We start from the raw sequence: 17,874 nt of genomic DNA on the forward strand, positions 1-17,874 counted from the left end.
CTAACGCTGTCCATCCCTTCATATTGGTCAGTACTGTTTTCCTCTTCATCTTTCCACGTAACGCGTCTGGTCCTTTGTTTTGTATTATAATCAACATCCCTGCCCAACGTAGCATGATAATTGTGTTGTAGTTGTACAACAATATCTAGTGCTGAAGATACAGTCTTAGGTTGGTGGTTTTAAGCTTCATATGCTATTTTGGCGTTCTTGTGGCCCTTCAAAAAGTGTTCCGCTGCAAGTTCCTCTTGTAACTCGATACTACTTGTTTGGTATGCTCTTGAGACTAATCGTCTTACTTCTTCAGCAAACTCTTCATTCTTTTCATTGTGTTGTCTTAAATCAGATAGTTTTTTTCGTGCAGTGGATGGGGGCTCTTTTCGGTTGAACCTGTTTTCCATGTGACGCGAAATGGATTCAAAACTATCTCTTTCCTGTCGAGGAATTGCGGTCATAAATTTACTCGCCTGTCCTTGCAGGCATGCAATGTACCAATCTAACTTTTCCTCCTCTGTCCATTCGTTTCTCCAAGCTGCCCTGTTGAATGGGATAATTAACCCCTCATAATCATCCTTCTCGTCGAATGCTGGAAGTTTTTGGTGGGGAACGTCACTCTTTGGTACTTGTTGTCTTGTCTGCTGTGTATTGTTACTACTGTGCATAGCTTCAATATCACTAGAAAACGAAGGTTGTATGTTTCTTATCAAATCTTGTCTATTATTTGTGTTCATAGAACTCGACCTAGACTCCCATCTTTCTATAGTGATGACAATGGTGTGTGTGAATTAGCATTTGGTCTGGGACTGTTCCCGCGACCAAACTGCAAACCGGTCTGTATGTCATCATCTGTATTCTGGGACGATGGCCTGGGACTGTTCCCTCGACCGAACTGCAAATATCCTATTGGTTGATTATCTAAACTAAATGAAGGTGGTCTGGAACTGTTCCCACGACCGAACTGTAAATCCGATTTCGGCTTGCTATCTTGACCGAACAGAGATTGTCTGTGACTGTTCTCTTGGCCAACCTGAAAACTGTCAACTGGTTTGTTTTCGTCTAACTTAGGGTCTAGGTGTTCATTATTTCCATCATATAATCCATACTTTGGACAAATAGAAGACCCAGAAAAATCGTCAACTGTGTAACCGGAAGTATTAGTACCTGTGCTCTAAATGTCGGATTTCGATGTCTCCCGGTTCTGCAAAAACGTATTGTTCAATTCTTCTATACTTCTACTTTGTTGGTAGAGTAGCTGCATTGTATTGGCAGAAACCTCATCCTGTTTTCTAAACATATGTCATGGTGTCAGCCAAGGTTCCCATGTCGTTCCCCATTCTTTCTAACACGTTAAGCATTTTTATGCCCAACTGATCACCATTTGGGGGGGAATCTTCGCTGACTTTTCGATCAGAACCCGTCTCTACTACTGTATCGTCATTCAAGTTTATTATTAAATTGCAATTTATAAAAGATTGTAATTTTCAATCCTGTGGATCGACGTGTACTGAAAATGATTCCCTATCTAACCAATACTCTTGGCATATGTCAAGTGGTAATCTTCTAAACCACTTTTGTGCCCATATTCTTTTAGGATGAAGCCCGTCTCTTAGCAGGTGAAAATTAATATTTTGTCTTTTGTGTGATGACGAGTGGAATAGACCTGAGATAGTTGTGTAGAACAGTTTCACTCATAAGTCCTTTATTTTCTAAATTCGATCTGTAATACTTAAAAAACACGTATTACATGAAACAGTCTAAAAATATGCAAATCTTGACTAAAAAAAAATTAAAATTAAAAAATAAAAATGTTTTTGTATGTCCAGTAATTTGGTGACGAGGTCGGAGCCACCGGAATTATTTTTTTTCAAATGCAAATTTTCGTCAGCTAAATTTTTTGTAAAATTAAAACAATTTTCAGTATTTAAAGTATAAAAATCATACGATCTCACCGGAATAATTATGTTTGGGTTGTGATTGACGGGGATCCGCTTCTGGATCGCCCAATCGTCGACTCACGTGGTTTTCCAAACTGGCAACTTTCCGATGAATTTCCAAACTTCTCAGTCGAATAAATTCACAATAGTCGACACTTCTGACACCAGTGTGATGCCTGAAACATTTCTCAAGCAACGTGGGTCCTATTTGGCACCACAAATAGCAGAGATCTACAAAAAGCTTGGCTGTGACAAAAAGACGTCTGCAGTACTCAAACTTTATTTATAGAACGAACAACATAAAAACAAGTACACAATCCCGAACCCAATAACCGTTACAGTAATTAAAAAATTGACACTGTCATAGTTTAAGTACACTTGTATTTCTACATCAAAAGCTTATGTCATTCGCACTGTATATTGTCAAAGTTGCGAACTTCTAATTTAATAAAAGGTTGATTTTGATATTTTCATTTGTAACCACTGTAATGACGCCGGGTATAATTGACGAGAGCTTTGTTTTTATTCAAGACCTTTTTTTCATTTTTTTTTTAACTTAAATACACATGCATGATATTCATTAGCACAATTTAAAACTTACATTCAAATGAATTCCAAGAGGATCAACATTACTTTAGACATACAAATGTAGCAACTCATTCCGAACTTTAATAATTAACGACAACTTTTTTTTGCCCATTTCATCATTTTTTTTCCCCAAAAATTTTAAAATATAATAAGGAATGGATAGATTTTGGGTAACCTGCATTTGTGTTAAATTATTTATTAATGATCAGGTCGAGAATGCTATCTAAAACAATTACCACTCATTCAAAAAAAGAAGTGTCAGCCTTTTTTTATCATACTGATTTTATTACATTTGTAGATGTCTGTTTCCGTTCGATTCCGTTAAATACCAATTCTTCAGACCAATTGGTACTTTGCGGAACGTGCAATGTGAAAAATGCCCGGCAGGCATGGCTTTTTATCAGGAATTTAATGTAAAAAAACTCATCAAAATCGGACTTGAAATAAAAAACAAATATATTTTTTCAGGCCCCCCCCCCCCAAATTGGCCCCCTTAATCTCGGGTCCCATAAGAGCAATATAAATCCGTAGGCAGTCTACAAATAGAAAATTTATAAGGAATATAAAGAACAGGTTTTTATTACATTATAGATGTCTGTTTCCGTTCGATTCCGTTAAATACCAATTCCTCAGAGCAATTTGTACTTTGCGGAACGGAACGGAATAATAAATTAAAAAGTTTAAATCAGATTCAACTTGATCCCTGTCTCTTATCATCGTCGGAACGGGCTGTTGAAGGCCTCTTTTTTGAAATATAATTACCGATGGAAGGAGAAAGACTTTTTGTGTAACCTGCCTTTGTGTTAAATTTTTTATTATTGATCAAGTCGAAAATGCTATCTAAAACACATACCACTCATGCAAAAAGAGGAGTCAGACACATTTTTTTTTTATCATACTGCTTTTATTACATTATAAATGTCTGGTTCCGTTTGATTCCGTTAAATACCAATTCCTCAGAGCAATTGGTACTTTGCGGAACGGAACGGAACGGAATAATAAATTAAAAAGTTTAAATCAGATTCAACTTGATTACTGTTTCTAATCCTCGTCGGCACGAGAGGTGGAATGCCTCTTTTAAAAAATATAATTACCAATGGAAGGAGTAAGACTTTTTGTCTATCCGGCCTTTGTGTTAAATTCTTAATTATTTATCTGGTCGGGAATGCTATCTAAAACACTTATTTCTTCTGCAAAAAGGGGTGTCAGACACATTTTTTTTTTATCATACTGCTTTTATTACATTATAAATGTCTGGTTCCGTTCGATTCCGTTAAATACCAATTCCTCAGAGCAATTGGTACTTTGCGGAACGGAACGGAACGGAATAATAAATTAAAAAGTTTAAATCAGATTCAACTTGATCACTGTCTCTAATCATCGTCGGAACGGTCTGTTGTATGCCTCTTTTTTAAAATATAAATACCGATGGAAGGAGAAAGACTTTTTGTGTAACCTGCCTTTGTGTTAAATTTTTTATTATTGATCAAGTCGAAAATGCTATCTAAAACACATACCACTCATGCAAAAAGAGGTGTCAGACAATTTTTTTTTATCATACTGCTTTAATTACATTAAAGATGTCTGTTTCCGTTCGATTCCGTTAAATACCAATTCCTCAGAGCAATTGGTACTTTGCGGAACGGAACGGAACGGAATAATAAATTTAAAAAGTTAAAATCAGAACCAATGTTTCTAATCATCGTCGGAAAGGACGACGTGAGGTCAGTCTAGATATCATAATGCATGACTTGCAAATGCGTTAATTTCATGATAATTTATCAGGACAATTTGACATATTCATCTACAGAATAGTTCCCGATGTTATACATTATTGCACATTTCACCTGTAAAGATGAGATTAAGTATACATTTGTGTTATTTGTATATGGAAAACCGTAAAACACAGAAATTTTAAAGTTTGTTTTGTTTTAAAGATTTTTCGAAATTTTGATAAATGCCCCCTTTGGATACCTTAAATGAAATTCTGTTCCGTTCCGTTCCGTTCCGTAAAGTACCAATAGCCGAATTTCAATCCAATTGAAAAAAAAATTTCCACATAAAATCTATGATGAAATAATATTATTTTCCTGTAAAAACTGAATTGTATCAAGTCTAACCTGTTCAATAATGTATGGATATCCTATTTCATCATGAAGGATCTATTTACATGTAAATTTAAAATGCTCAGACAGTCGGACTTTTGATTTGAGAGCCAGGCAGAAATAATGATTTATATTTTTTATAAACATATTATAAAACCAGTTCTGTTGGGCGATCTGCTTTTACGAGATTAGCGCCCAATAAATTTATCAAAATTTATAAGTTTTACTCCCTGCTGAGGGTAACACGAATGACCGAATAACTGAATAACACATGAAATGATCGAATAACACTTCAAATATCAATATTAACACATTTTAGTGACTTTTAAACATATATTATTTAATAAAAATGTGATAGAAGTGTCTTTTATAACCTAAAAATGATTTACAAGATGCAGGTAAGTTAATTTTGATCATTATAAATTTATGGATATCGGTGTGTACTTCAAAGATGGCGACCAAGGAAATCGTATGGAAAGAGTAAAAGAAAGATTGCATACTATCCCTCAACGTGTTCATTTAAGACCACCAAAGTGGAGCCCTCACACCACGTCAAGGCAATGAACAATGTGAGGATGGGCCTTTTTTAGCAGAGGGGCATAAAGTTTTATCTTTGATTTGTGTTGATAGGGACTCATTGTTTTCCCTTTAATTGTTCTAATTTTCTCACAATCAAACAACACCTTGAGCGAGGGCTTCATTCTTTTTCATTACATTTTTTTAAGAAAAAACAACAATAGCTACCTGTAAATAGTTATTACAACAAAAATAAAAATGTTAATTATGACTTTATGTTATTCATAAGAGTTTTTAATGTATTGATTGAAAACAATAAAATGGTCATATATATATATATATATATCATATGTTGAGACAACTTAAAACAATAAATTTATGAATTCATTTATATAGTACATCAATCAATTAGATGTAACCAAAAGTCTGTTAAAGGTATGGAATTCATAATTTTTCCTTTTTAGGATCAATATTCTTCTGTCAGCTGTTCCATCCATGCGTCCGTAGTTATAATGGTAAAAATACGGATTTCTGTCATAGCTGGTGCGGTTTCGATCAGTAGTTAGAAACGATCAATGGCAGACTATTGCAAGAAAATTTACAAAAATAAACGATGTTTGACAACAGACAAGCTATTTGGAAATGAACACAACGTTTTTAATGCAATAAATGGATTAATCATTAACTGGAGGCAACTTTTATCACATTTGAATGAAGTAAAAAACTTATTTTGATGCCAAAAGTTAGGTTGATCAAGGAGGTTATATTAGAAGGAGAGTGAACACTCTGCTTGATACAAAATTAGCATCCCCAGGATAGCAGTTCGATCAGAGAAAAATGATAAAATTATAAAGAAACCGACATGTTTATTACCCACTTGACATGACCTCTAATGTACCGGGCTGTTACCGCGAGTAGTTCGGACTATTAGATAAATAGCATATGTCACGTGATTGTTATCAGTGACTGGGTCATTAAAGTTCGGGTGTGTTTTCGGTAACAATGCAGTGTATAGGTGTTTATGATATGTAAAAAGATCGGACACGCAATTTCAAAATCAATCATATGTCAACGGTGAAAAAAGATAAAGAAATGACAAAGTTACGAGGGTTTAAAGGAAAGTTAGTGAGCGATTTTTATTCAACACTACATTGCTTTAAACAAAGATTTTCGCTTCACCTGTCAATTTCTGCTGATGAGAATTGGCAGGTATTAATCATAGAAAATATACGAATCTGCAAAGTACTTTAGTTACGGTGACCGGTAACAATGGAAGGAATATTTGCAATTGAAACATAGAGAAATTTATCGGAAACAACGTAAAAGTAACTTTCTGTTATGACTGTTGATATTAACATTGACGCCAATGAGACGGATATTCGTTTTTTTTTTTTATTGGTAATAAGTTTACTTTTAACATAAAATTTTATTTTTTAATTTCTTAATTAAAAATATCACAAAAAATCTTATTATGATATTATCATTCCAATAATTGTATATCCGGTCAGTTTATGACACCTCAGGTGTTTCCGTTCTTAATCGGGTATGTAATTAGGACAAAATCTCCCTCTGTGACAGAGTCGATCTTAACTAATTAACACCCACTTACAGAAAAGTCGGTAACATTTTATGTATAATAACTGCTTTCGTCCTCTCTCCTTCTAATATAACCTCCTTGGGTTGATGTACATTTTCAAGAAACAAGCACTGGACATGCTGAAAGTGCAGGAAGTGATAAAAATATGTCTTTTTATTAAATAACCTGCTACACACAGTAAAGACAATGCTTCAACCTCTTTTATTTAGAAAATGAATCTTTTAAGTCTGAATTTCTTTAATTATCAATAAAAAATTGATGTTTTATCAACTTGACAATTTTTTTTTATAAAATGTCAGATGACAAAAGCTACTATCATAAACAACAGGGTGACTTGTTTTCCATTTTGGGGGTTGGGGAAAGCGAAGTGAAGGTTGAGAAAGCGACTTCTTCACCCAAGTCACCTGGTAGCTTGAGCCCTGATATAAAATATTGTTGGATGCTGATTTGACTTGAAGGCGATTAAAGTAGGTTCTGATTTGACTTTTTCTATGGGGGCCGAATTGACCAGATGCCAATATGACTACACCTTATCGCTATTTGACCGCCACAACTGGATATCACACAGGTTCACGTAAAATTTTGACGTCATAAAACAAAATATCTGACGTCACAATGGAAAAGTGATTGTTATATGCGGAAAAAGTTCAAGTGGCCTGGTCAGCCGGGATTAGTGATAAGGTGTCTTGTACCCACAGGGGCTTGTTACAATTGCCGGGTTTACTATCCATACGAACCCCTTACCCTATTTTTTAGGGGTTCGTATGGATAGTAAACCCGGCAATTGTAACAAGCCCCTGTGTTGTACCCTTAAAATAAAGACTTAAATTAAGGGTCAGGGTGTCTTGACGTACAGACAAGATGAAGCTCCCTTCAAAAATCCAATGTAGGAAAATCATTTTTAGATTACCTGTAGCTTTTGATGCTTTTTCCAAAATTTTCTGTAATCTTTCCATAGATCGTCCAGCAACCGCCCATGTCAAACCAGCTTCCTCGTCAGCAATTCGAGCAATCTCTTCCACTACAAACTGTCCTGTAAACCCACTGGCACCAAAAACAACAAAATCATACTTTTGTTCAGACATTCTTATTTTTCACGCTTGCAACTGAAGGAATGATACACAGCAAAAGAATGCAGACAATTTGCCAGGCTGTCGGCGAATGTATCTGTCGCTGAACTCCAAAAGAAAAAATGTAGCTAAAATTATTACTTATCATCCGACCTTTCAATCTGTAACTTATTTCAATTCAGTGGAGTTTTGAATCTAAAAGCGATGAAGCACATGAAAATAATTATTGTTTATCATTTTTTTTATTAAATGAATTTAAAGGTGATTTTTTTTTAAATCTTATAAATTTTCGTAACTGTTATCATAAATATTTATTTTAGTATCACCTGTAAAACATTTCACGAACGTAAGCGGCATCTTACTTGCCTTTTTTTCTTCGTGTATTGCAGTCAAAACAGAAATGGACATCTACGAACAACACGACGACGGTCCTGGATTTGTAGGCATTAAGTTTTGCAAAGAATGGTATATCTAATTTTCTTTCAAGAATTATAGTTATCCCGTACCATTGTAAACTCGTACCAATGTCAACTCGAACCATTAAAAAACAAACTCGTACCGAATGTCGTACCACTGCAAACTCAATACATTTAAATGGTGTTTAATTTTGAAAATATCTTACTTTTATTTACTCAATACCTTTTAATTCTGTAAAATGTATATAATTTAAAAGTACAATGACCAATTTGTAGCTAATGTTCCTTGTCTATGCACCTTATCGCTATTTGTCTGCCCTTACTGGATATCACACAGGTTCTCGAAAAAATGCCAAAATATTGACGTCATAAAACAAAATATCTGACGCCACAATGAAAAAGTGATTGTTGTTAACGTCAAAAGTTCAAGCGGCTGGGTCATCCGGGATTAGAGAAAAGGTGTATTGAATGGAAAATATTATGGTAGATTTGCTTTGTTGTTTTTAATCTCTGCCCACAGGCACTTGTTTAAAAAAAAATCCTCTATGCCTTAGTATAACACAAGGTACTTAATTATTTTTTTTGAAAAATGACACCCAGGCCCGAAATCCTGTTATTTTTTTATTTCTCGGTTGTCAAACCTACTTAAACTTAATATGCCGTAAATTTAAATTGATTTATCTACACAATGGTATATGACACGACTATCATTGTTGTCGGGATCATTAGTAGCAGGCCTCAGAAATACGTCAATGGGATGTTTTTTAGCATTTGTCTTAAGCTTTGGCAACACCCAGTCCGCATGTTATTTTATACTGGTTTTTCATTGGTCAATCGTCTGGCTAAAAATAAATGTGGGAAATTTTGGTCAATTTATAACTCTACATTAGTGTCGTTGTGTGTTTCATAACAAACTTATATGGGTTTGTGTCACATAATCTGTAAAGAATTTACAATAAAGATAATAATTCATAGTCAGAGGGAAGCTGACATTTTTTTTTTAATAATTTTTATAATAATTCAATCACTGCGGGCTGGGTGTTGGCAAAGCTTGAGACGAATACAAAAAAACATCCCGTTGACCGACTTCTGAGGCCTGCTACTATTGATCCGACAACAATGATAGTCGTGTCATATACCATTGTGTAGATAAATCAATTTAAATTTACGGCATATTAAGTTTAAATAGGTTTGACAACCGATAAATAAAAAAATAACAGGATTTCGGGCCTGGGTGTCATTTTTCAAAAAAAATAGTTAAGTACCTTGTGTTATATTAAGGTATATAGAAATTTTTTTGAGACAAGTGCCTGTGCCTCTGCCAATACACATTTCTAGTAATAATCAAAGCTGTTAAAATGTATGTTTTTCTTGCAATCTCCTCATGAATATTTATCCCCAAAACTCTTGTAGTAAATGGAAGTACAGACTATTACTTTTTACATTTTTACATTTTTATTACATAACAATAAAATGAATGTTTTCAAAATTTATTAAATAAGACAAGATACATGAACAAATTATGTATCTACCGGTAAAGAAAATTGAAAATAAACAATAAAATTTCAATAAAAAAAATGACTGAAATGACTTACACATTACAGAATAAAAACAACATTAAAGATAATAACACTCCTTAATACCTGCAAAGTCATTCATTTATTTTAAAGTATAGAATAAAAAGAGAATTCAAGGTTGTCAAAATAGTGGTCAGTACTAGAGCCAGTGAGTAGGTACTTTTGAGCCATTGTTTTATAATTTCTTTTCTTTTCAGCAACAACATGTTGTATCCTAAGGAGGACAAAGAGAACAAAATACTTTTGTATGCTGTAAGTTATTATGTCATAGAAAGATTCAAATCTGTGATTACTAAAATATTGAGTAACAAAGAATGTTTTGGCTCTGGTATTAAACTAAACTAACTCGTTTATTTTGTATTTTTTTATAGACTTTCAATGAAGAGAGATATACAGCTGAAATGCTGTGTGATAATCTATTTCCTTTGCACAAACATCAGATTATACTTATATTTTTATATACAGTTAGAATAAATGTAAGACAGCTTACCTCATATATTGATAATACAAAGATAGTGTCAAAATTATTATGTTTGGGTCTCAAAATTTTAATTGCACAATATGAATGATATGGACACATATTCATTGTGCATGTAATTTAACACAATGCAAACATTATTAGATGTTTTTATTATTTTTAAGGTTGTTGAATTTATTTATTTGGTTAGTTATTGGATTTTTATTTTTAAAAGTAAACTTTCTCCTGCTTAAAAAACCAAACATTTCTGAATAAATGGTAACCTCCTTTTAAGCTCACCTGGCCCAAAGGGCCAAGTGAGCTTTTCTCATCACTTGCGTCCGTCGTCCGTTGTTAGCTTTTACAAAAATCTTCTCCTCTGAAACAACTGGGCCAAATTAAACCAAACTTGGCCATAATCATCATTGGGATATCTAGTTTAAAAAATGTGTCTGGTGTCCCCGCCAACCAACCAAGATGGCCGCCATGGCTAAAAATAGAACATAGGGGTAAAATGCAGTTTTTGGCTTATAACTCAAAAACCAAAGCATTTAGAGAAAATCTGACGAAGTAAAATTGTTAATCAGGTCAAGATCTATCTGCCCTGAAATTTTCAGATGAATCAGACAACCCGTTGTTGGGTTGCTGCCCCTGAATTAGTAATTTTAAGGAAATTTTGATGTTTTTGGTTATTATCTTGAATATTATTATAGAAAGAGATAAACTGTAAACACCAATAATGTCCAGCAAAGTAAGATTTACAAATAATTCAACATGACTGAAATGGTCAAATGACCCCCTAAGGAGTCATTGTCCTTTATAGTCAATTTTTAACAATTTTCATAAAATTTGTAAATTTTTACTAACATTTTCCACTGAAACTACTGGGCCAAGTTTATTATGAATAGAGATAATTGTAAATTGCAAGAATGATAAGTAAAATAAGATGTAAAAACACATCACCATCACCAAAACACACTTTTGTCATGAATCCATCTGCTTCCTTTCTTAACTTAGGTGAGCGACACAGGCTTTTTAGAGCCTCTAGTTTGTTTTATAAATATTTTGTTTGACTGGAGTTATCTTTCTTTGGCTTAGTTTCACAGCTACATAAATTAATGTTTGATTTACTATTTGATTCTGTCTTTCAGTCATCTAGAAGCCAGATAAAATCTAAACAAGTGATTATGATTGGCACATTTTCAATCATTCATACTGTATTAATTAAGATTTTGTTTCATGAAAGTTAAGCCATGTGTTGTGTTGTACTGTCTGACAACAGTGTAAACAACTACCTAAATTTATTTTGTCATCATTCTTTACTTCACTGTATTCAAGTAGAGACTTAATTATAAATGGTAATACATTGAATAACATTACTTGATGAAAAAAAGACAGTAGAATATTGTAACAGAACAATTTTTTAAGTTTTTAACTGGCAGATTTTTCTTTCAGTGTAGAAATTGTGATTACCAACAAGTTGCAGATAATCCATGTATATATGTCAACAAGATTACACATGAAGTAGAGTAAGTAATAGATATAAACACGATATATATACTACTAAAAAAGAATTACAAGTTCAAACTGAAGTAAGTACTGTAAATTCAGAAATTAATGCAAGGTTTTTATTATTGCGAAAAATGTGACTGATTTTTAAGCGCAATAATTTAAACTCGCATTTTGAAGTATTTTTATATGCATTAAACAGGATTTTTCTCAAATTCGTAAAAATTAAAATCACATTTAAGTCTAAAATGACAAAATCTCAATAATAAATGCATGCAATAATTTCTGAATTTACAGTATTGCTTTTTATACGACCGCAAATTTTGAAAAAAATTTCGTCGTATATTGCTATCACGTTGGTGTCGATGCGTCGTCGTCGTCGTCGTCGTCGTCGTACGAATACTTTTAGTTTTCGCACTCTAACTTTAGTAAAAGTGAATAGAAATCTATGAAATTTTAACACAAGGTTTATGACCATAAAAGGAAGGCTGGTATTGATTTTGGGAGTTTTGGTTCCAACATTTTAGGAATTAGGGGCCAAAAAGGGCCCAAATAAGCATTTTCTTGGTTTTCGCACTATAACTTTAGTTTAAGTTAATAGAAATCTATGAAATTTTGACACAAGGTTTATGACCACAAAAGAAAGGTTGGGATTGATTTTGGGAGTTTTGGTTTCAACAGTTTAGGAATTAGGGGCCAAAAAAGGGCCCAAATAAGCATTATTCTTGGTTTTCGCACAATAACTTTAGTTAAAGTAAATAGAAATCAATGAAATTTAAACACAATGTTTATGACCACAAAAGGAAGGTTGGTATTGATTTTGGGAGTTTCGGTCCCAACAGTTTAGGAATTAGGGGCCAAAAAGGGACCCAAGTAAGCATTTTTCTTGGTTTTCGCACCATAGCGTTAGTATAAGTAAATAGAAATCTATGAAATTTAAACACAAGGTTTATGACTATTAAAGGAAGGTTGGTATTGATTTTGGGAGTTTTGGTCCCAACAGTTAAGGAAAAAGGGGCCCAAAGGGTCCAAAATTAAATTTTGTTTGATTTCATCAAAATTGAATAATTGGGGTTCTTTAATATGCCGAATCTAACTGTGTATGTAGATTCTTAATTTTTGGTCCCGTTTTCAAATTGGTCTACATTAAGGTCCAAAGGGTCCAAAATTAAACTTAGTTTGATTTTAACAAAAATTGAAACCTTTGGGTTCTTTGATATGCTGAATCTAAAAATGTACTTAGATTTTTGATTATTGGCCCAGTTTTCAAGTTGGCCCAAATCGAGGTCCAAAATTAAACATTGTTTGATTTCATCAAAAATTGAATAATTGGGGTTCTTTGATATGCCAAATCTAACTGTGTTTGTAGATTCTTAATTTTTGGTCCAGTTTTAAAATTGGTCTAAATTAAAGTGCAAAGGGTCCAAAATTAAACTAAGTTTGATTTTAACAAAAATTAAATTCTTGGTCCTCTTTGATATGCTGAATCTAAACATGTACTTAGATTTTTGATTATGGGCCCAGTTTTCAAGTTGGTCCAAATCAGGATCTAAAATTATTATATTAAGTATTGTGCAATAGCAAGTCTTTTCAATTGCACAGTATTGTGCAATGGCAAGAAATATCTAATTTCACAATATTGTGAAATAGCAAATTTTTTTTTAATTAAGAGTTATCTTTCTTTGTCCAGTATAGTAAGCAAGAAATATCTGTAAGAATTTTTTTTAATTGGAGTTATCTTTCTTTGTCCAGTCTACTTAAATCTTTGTTATATACAATATACAATGTATATATTCACTTTTTACTACCAACTGATAAATTTAAATAATCTTTACCATTCAGTGATAACAAGCAGTTTTTTTACATCTTAATATTTTATGATGTATTTAAATGAGTAGTAATTGTTGCAAACTCCATTAGAATATTTTAATTGAAATTAGTTTTGGAATAAGGGAAAGGGGGATGTGATTAAAAAATTGGGTTCAATTTTTCTCATTTGAAATTTCATAAATAAAAAGAAAATTTCTTCAAACATTTTTTTGAGAGGATTAATATTCAACAGCATAGTGAATTGCTCTAAGAGAAAACAAAGTTCATTTGAATACATTCATTCTGTGTCAGAAACCTATGCTGTGTCAACTATTTAATCACAATCCAAATTTAGAGCGGAATCCAGCTTGAATGTTGTGTCCATACTTGCCTCAACCGTTCAGGGTTCAACCTCTGCGGTCGTATAAAGCTACGCCCTGCGGAGCATCTGGTTGGTATTTGAATAAATTGTAAAATTTAATTCTTGTGACTTAAAGAAACAATACAACTTATGTCAGGTAATTTTAAAAGTTCTCATGCATTTTAAAGGGGAAAAAATACTATTTTAAAAAACCATTTTAATAGTGATCAACAAGCAAAGGAAAAAGGTTGCAATTTACTGTAAACCAGTATCTGTAACAGTTGTAACATTTCACAATAGATAACAATGTTTTATGTTATACAAGTGGTGAGACTTTAATAAGATATTGAATCTAAATCTAACAATTGCTGTGTTGTATGTTATTTTTATGAGTTCTGGGGGTTTTTTTGGTTTTTTTTGGGGGGGGGGGATTGGTATCGAATAAAGAAGTTTTTTTTAGGTATTCTAAAGGGAAGAAGTTTAAGAAATACAACATCATTAATTATATTTTTTTTAAAGAAAAAGAAACCTAATATTATGATTCTACATGAAAACATGCTTTTGAAATAAAAGCAAAGATCAAATAAAACAAAGAAAATGCTATTTAAAATATGAGAAAGTTTATTGTTTATATTAATATTTATTTTCCTTACAGTGAATTGACTCAGATTATTGGCGATGTTATAGCAGACCCCACACTTCCTAGAACAGAGGACCATCCTTGTCCAAAATGTCAGCACAAAGAATCTGTATTTTTCCAGTCTCACAGTAATAAGGCAGAGGTAAATAGTGGTTGTTAAGTCTATTCATTTCTTTTTATTTTAAAAGAATCCTTAGTATCTAGTGGAAACATTCATTGCAAGGTTATTATTTAATCTCAATAAAACTATTTCAAGGCAATCACTAGTTCAAGCAACAAGAGTCTAATTTTTTTTACTTTGCTGATATAGACAATTTTGAAAGGGTCAAAATGATTCTACCTTCCAAAAGACCACCAATTGACTAATCTGTGAAGAAGTTGAAATGGTTTGAACATGAAAAGAACATGGAACTCTTATATTACAAATGTATTTTAGTTTTTTCGCCAATACATTTATAAAGACCATATTCTCCAAATCAAGAAAAACATTACACTATTACATACTAAAACTTCTGAAAAGTTTCCTGACTGGTGACAAGCACATGAAAATGTGACTGGGTTATGCTCATTTGTTTTAGATCTCAACACTATCACTTTTTGAAATGCAATCAAAGCCATATGTTACTGACTTTAAAATATCTAAATATTCCAAGGTTTATCACTACTATTTTGATATGCAATATATAGTCCATTGATCATAACAGTCTATATATCCTATCCATGAACATTTACAGAAATTTATATATGTAAATATATGCTCAGATATTCAAGTCACAAAACAATGTTACACCTGTCCAGAAAATTACATAGAACTTTTGCAATATGCAGGAACCTAATATCTGTTCTAAAAATTTAAATGATGCCATTGTTGAAGTCATCTTCAAAAAATAGAGTTATCACCCATTGCCCAGCCTTGTAGTTGAATCAACTGCAATCAATGTTTTATTGATAATGCAATATTTAATTTTACTTTCCACTGATAAATTAGGGCAATCTTTACTCTACACTGCTGACAAGCACTATGATTTTCAATTAACCATTAACAATTGGTATTATAAACAACAAAAACACAAAAATTTATAACAACCAATTCACAAATTATACTGTATAAAAATCTCTAGTTACACTGTGCTGATAAAAACAAATACCGTACACTTTATGAAAAAATGCTCTATGGTACTGTTCATCGTGCCAGCATATGAGGTTAGGCAACTGTGCACATAACAGTTCTGATTATCATGTTATACAGTCAAACCTGGTTTAAAGGTCACCTACCAGGTCACCACTAGTTAGCGTAATCCATCTTGTCAGTTCACCCTCTGCCTGTCTAGCTATAGTATTTATAATACATTTAGAACATCAATTCAGATGTGACTCTCCTTATAAGACCTGTTTTCTCTGGTCCCATGGGTGACCTTCATATCAAGGTTTTACAGTAATAAAACTTGTGCTATAAACAAATAAGAAATATGGTAATGTTTTGTTTTACAGGAAGGAATGAGGTTATATTATGTATGTACAAATCAACAGTGTGTTCATCGATGGACAGAATGATGTGTAAAACAGATTCCATTAACTACTGCAAGAATGTAGACTTGATATGTTTTAATTGGCTACAATGGTTTGAAGGACAACCATAGAAATTGAATGTAGCCAGCAGATTACTTTTATGATTTCATAATGTTTAAGTTCATACAAATCATTTCCATTTTCATAAGATTGTAATAAAAAAGGTTTAATAGCTATTTACATGTTGTTATACGACCGCAAATTTTGAAAAAATTTTCGTCGTATATTGCTTTCACGTTGGCGTCGTCGTTGTCGTCCGAATACTTTTAGTTTTCGCACTCTAACTTTAGTAAAAGTGAATAGAAATCTATGAAATTTTAAAACAAGGTTTATGACCATAAAAGGAAGATTGGTATTGATTTTGGGAGTTTTGGTCCCAACATTTTAGGAATTAGGGGCCAAAAAGGACCCAAATAAGCATTTTCTTGGTTTTCGCACTATAACTTAAGTTTAAGTTAATAGAAATCTATGAAATTTTGACACAAGGTTTATGACCACAAAAGAAAGGTTGGGATTGATTTTGGGAGTTTTGGTTTGTACAGTTTAGGAATTAGGGGCCAAAAAAGGGCCCAAATAAGCATTATTCTTGGTTTTCGCACAATAACTTTAGTTTAAGTAAATAGAAATCAATGAAATTTAAACACAATGTTAATGACCACAAAATGAAGATTGGTATTGATTTTGGGAGTTTAGGTCCCAACAGTTTAAGAATTAGGGGCCAAAAAGGGACCTAAATAAGCATTTTTCTTGGTTTTCGCACCATAACGTTAGTATAAGTAAATAGAAATCTATGAAATTTAAACACAAGGTTTATAACCATAAAAGGATTATCTTTCTTTGTCCAGAATAGTAAGCAAGAAATATCTTATTGCAAGATTTTTTTTTAATTGGAGTTATCTTTCTTTGTCCAGTTAAATCAACTTAAATCTTTGTTATATACAATATACAATGTATATTCACTTTTTACTACCAACTGATAAATTTAAATAATCTTTACCATTCAGTGATAACAAGCAGTTTTTTTTACATCTTAATATTTTATGATGTATTTAAATGAGTAGTTATTGTTGCAAACTCCATTAGAATATTTTAATTGAGATTAGTTTTGGAATAAGGGAAAGGGGGATGTGATTAAAAAATTGGGTTCATTTTTTCTCATTTGAAATTTCATAAATAAAAAGAAAATTTCTTCAAACATTTTTTTGAGAGGATTAATATTCAACAGCATAGTGAATTGCTCTATGAGAAAAAAAAAAATTTAAGTTCATTAGAACACATTCATTCTGTGTCAGAAACCTATGCTGTGTCAACTATTTAATCACAATCCAAATTTAGAGCTGAATCCAGCTTGAATGTTGTGTCCATACTTGCCCCAACCGTTCAGGGTTCAACCTCTGCGGTCGTATAAAGCTACACCCTGCGGAGCATCTGGTTAATATTATATTAAGATTGTATATGGCCCCAAACATTCATTTCCTGGAAAAGTGTCTGATATTTGTGACATTGTGAAATTGAGGCTTTATAAAATGAACTCCTTTGGTTGATGATACAAAACTAAATCATTAACGATGTCTGAAAGTACTCCACTTGTCCACCAGACTGTGACCAGAATCACTTTCTCTGTTTGCTGATTGTGAAATCAACAAATGGAACCTTTCATTAAAAAATTTTGACCAATTAATAGTATCTGAGATGAATATTGTATTTAGTTTCAAAGGGGTTGATGTTG

At 32.5% G+C, this 17,874-nt stretch overlaps 2 protein-coding genes across 3 annotated transcripts in view; one reads left to right on the forward strand and one right to left on the reverse strand.

Annotated features, from left to right (window-relative positions):
- Positions 1-7,923, reverse strand: part of LOC134712364 (saccharopine dehydrogenase-like oxidoreductase) — a 38,371-nt gene extending 30,448 nt beyond the window's left edge. For both annotated transcript variants that reach the window (XM_063573840.1, XM_063573839.1), the window contains exon 1: positions 7,648-7,923. In XM_063573840.1, the coding sequence (XP_063429910.1) occupies positions 7,648-7,822 (175 nt within the window). In that variant the 5' untranslated portion in view covers positions 7,823-7,923. The remainder of the gene's footprint in view (positions 1-7,647) is intronic.
- Positions 7,924-8,141: 218 nt separating this feature from the next.
- Positions 8,142-16,317, forward strand: LOC134709711 (DNA-directed RNA polymerase II subunit RPB9-like). The gene is made up of 5 exons (XM_063569860.1): positions 8,142-8,272; positions 9,998-10,052; positions 11,713-11,786; positions 14,592-14,718; positions 16,068-16,317. Exons 1-5 carry the CDS (start codon positions 8,208-8,210, stop codon positions 16,128-16,130), a joined length of 384 nt encoding a protein of 127 aa, XP_063425930.1. The 5' UTR covers positions 8,142-8,207; the 3' UTR covers positions 16,131-16,317.
- Positions 16,318-17,874: the final 1,557 nt, after the last annotated feature.

Source organism: Mytilus trossulus, chromosome 3 (assembly GCF_036588685.1).
Source record: "Mytilus trossulus isolate FHL-02 chromosome 3, PNRI_Mtr1.1.1.hap1, whole genome shotgun sequence".
Classification (NCBI taxonomy): domain Eukaryota; kingdom Metazoa; phylum Mollusca; class Bivalvia; order Mytilida; family Mytilidae; genus Mytilus; species Mytilus trossulus.

Coding starts and splice junctions, on each gene's coding strand:
- LOC134709711 (XM_063569860.1), top strand. CDS start 8,208: ATGGACATCTACGAACAACACGACGACGGTCCTGGATTTGTAGGCATT. Junction 8,273..9,997: donor ATTAAGTTTTGCAAAGAATG/GTATATCTAATT, acceptor TTTTCTTTTCAG/CAACAACATGTTGTATCCTA. Junction 11,787..14,591: donor AAGATTACACATGAAGTAGA/GTAAGTAATAGA, acceptor TTTTCCTTACAG/TGAATTGACTCAGATTATTG.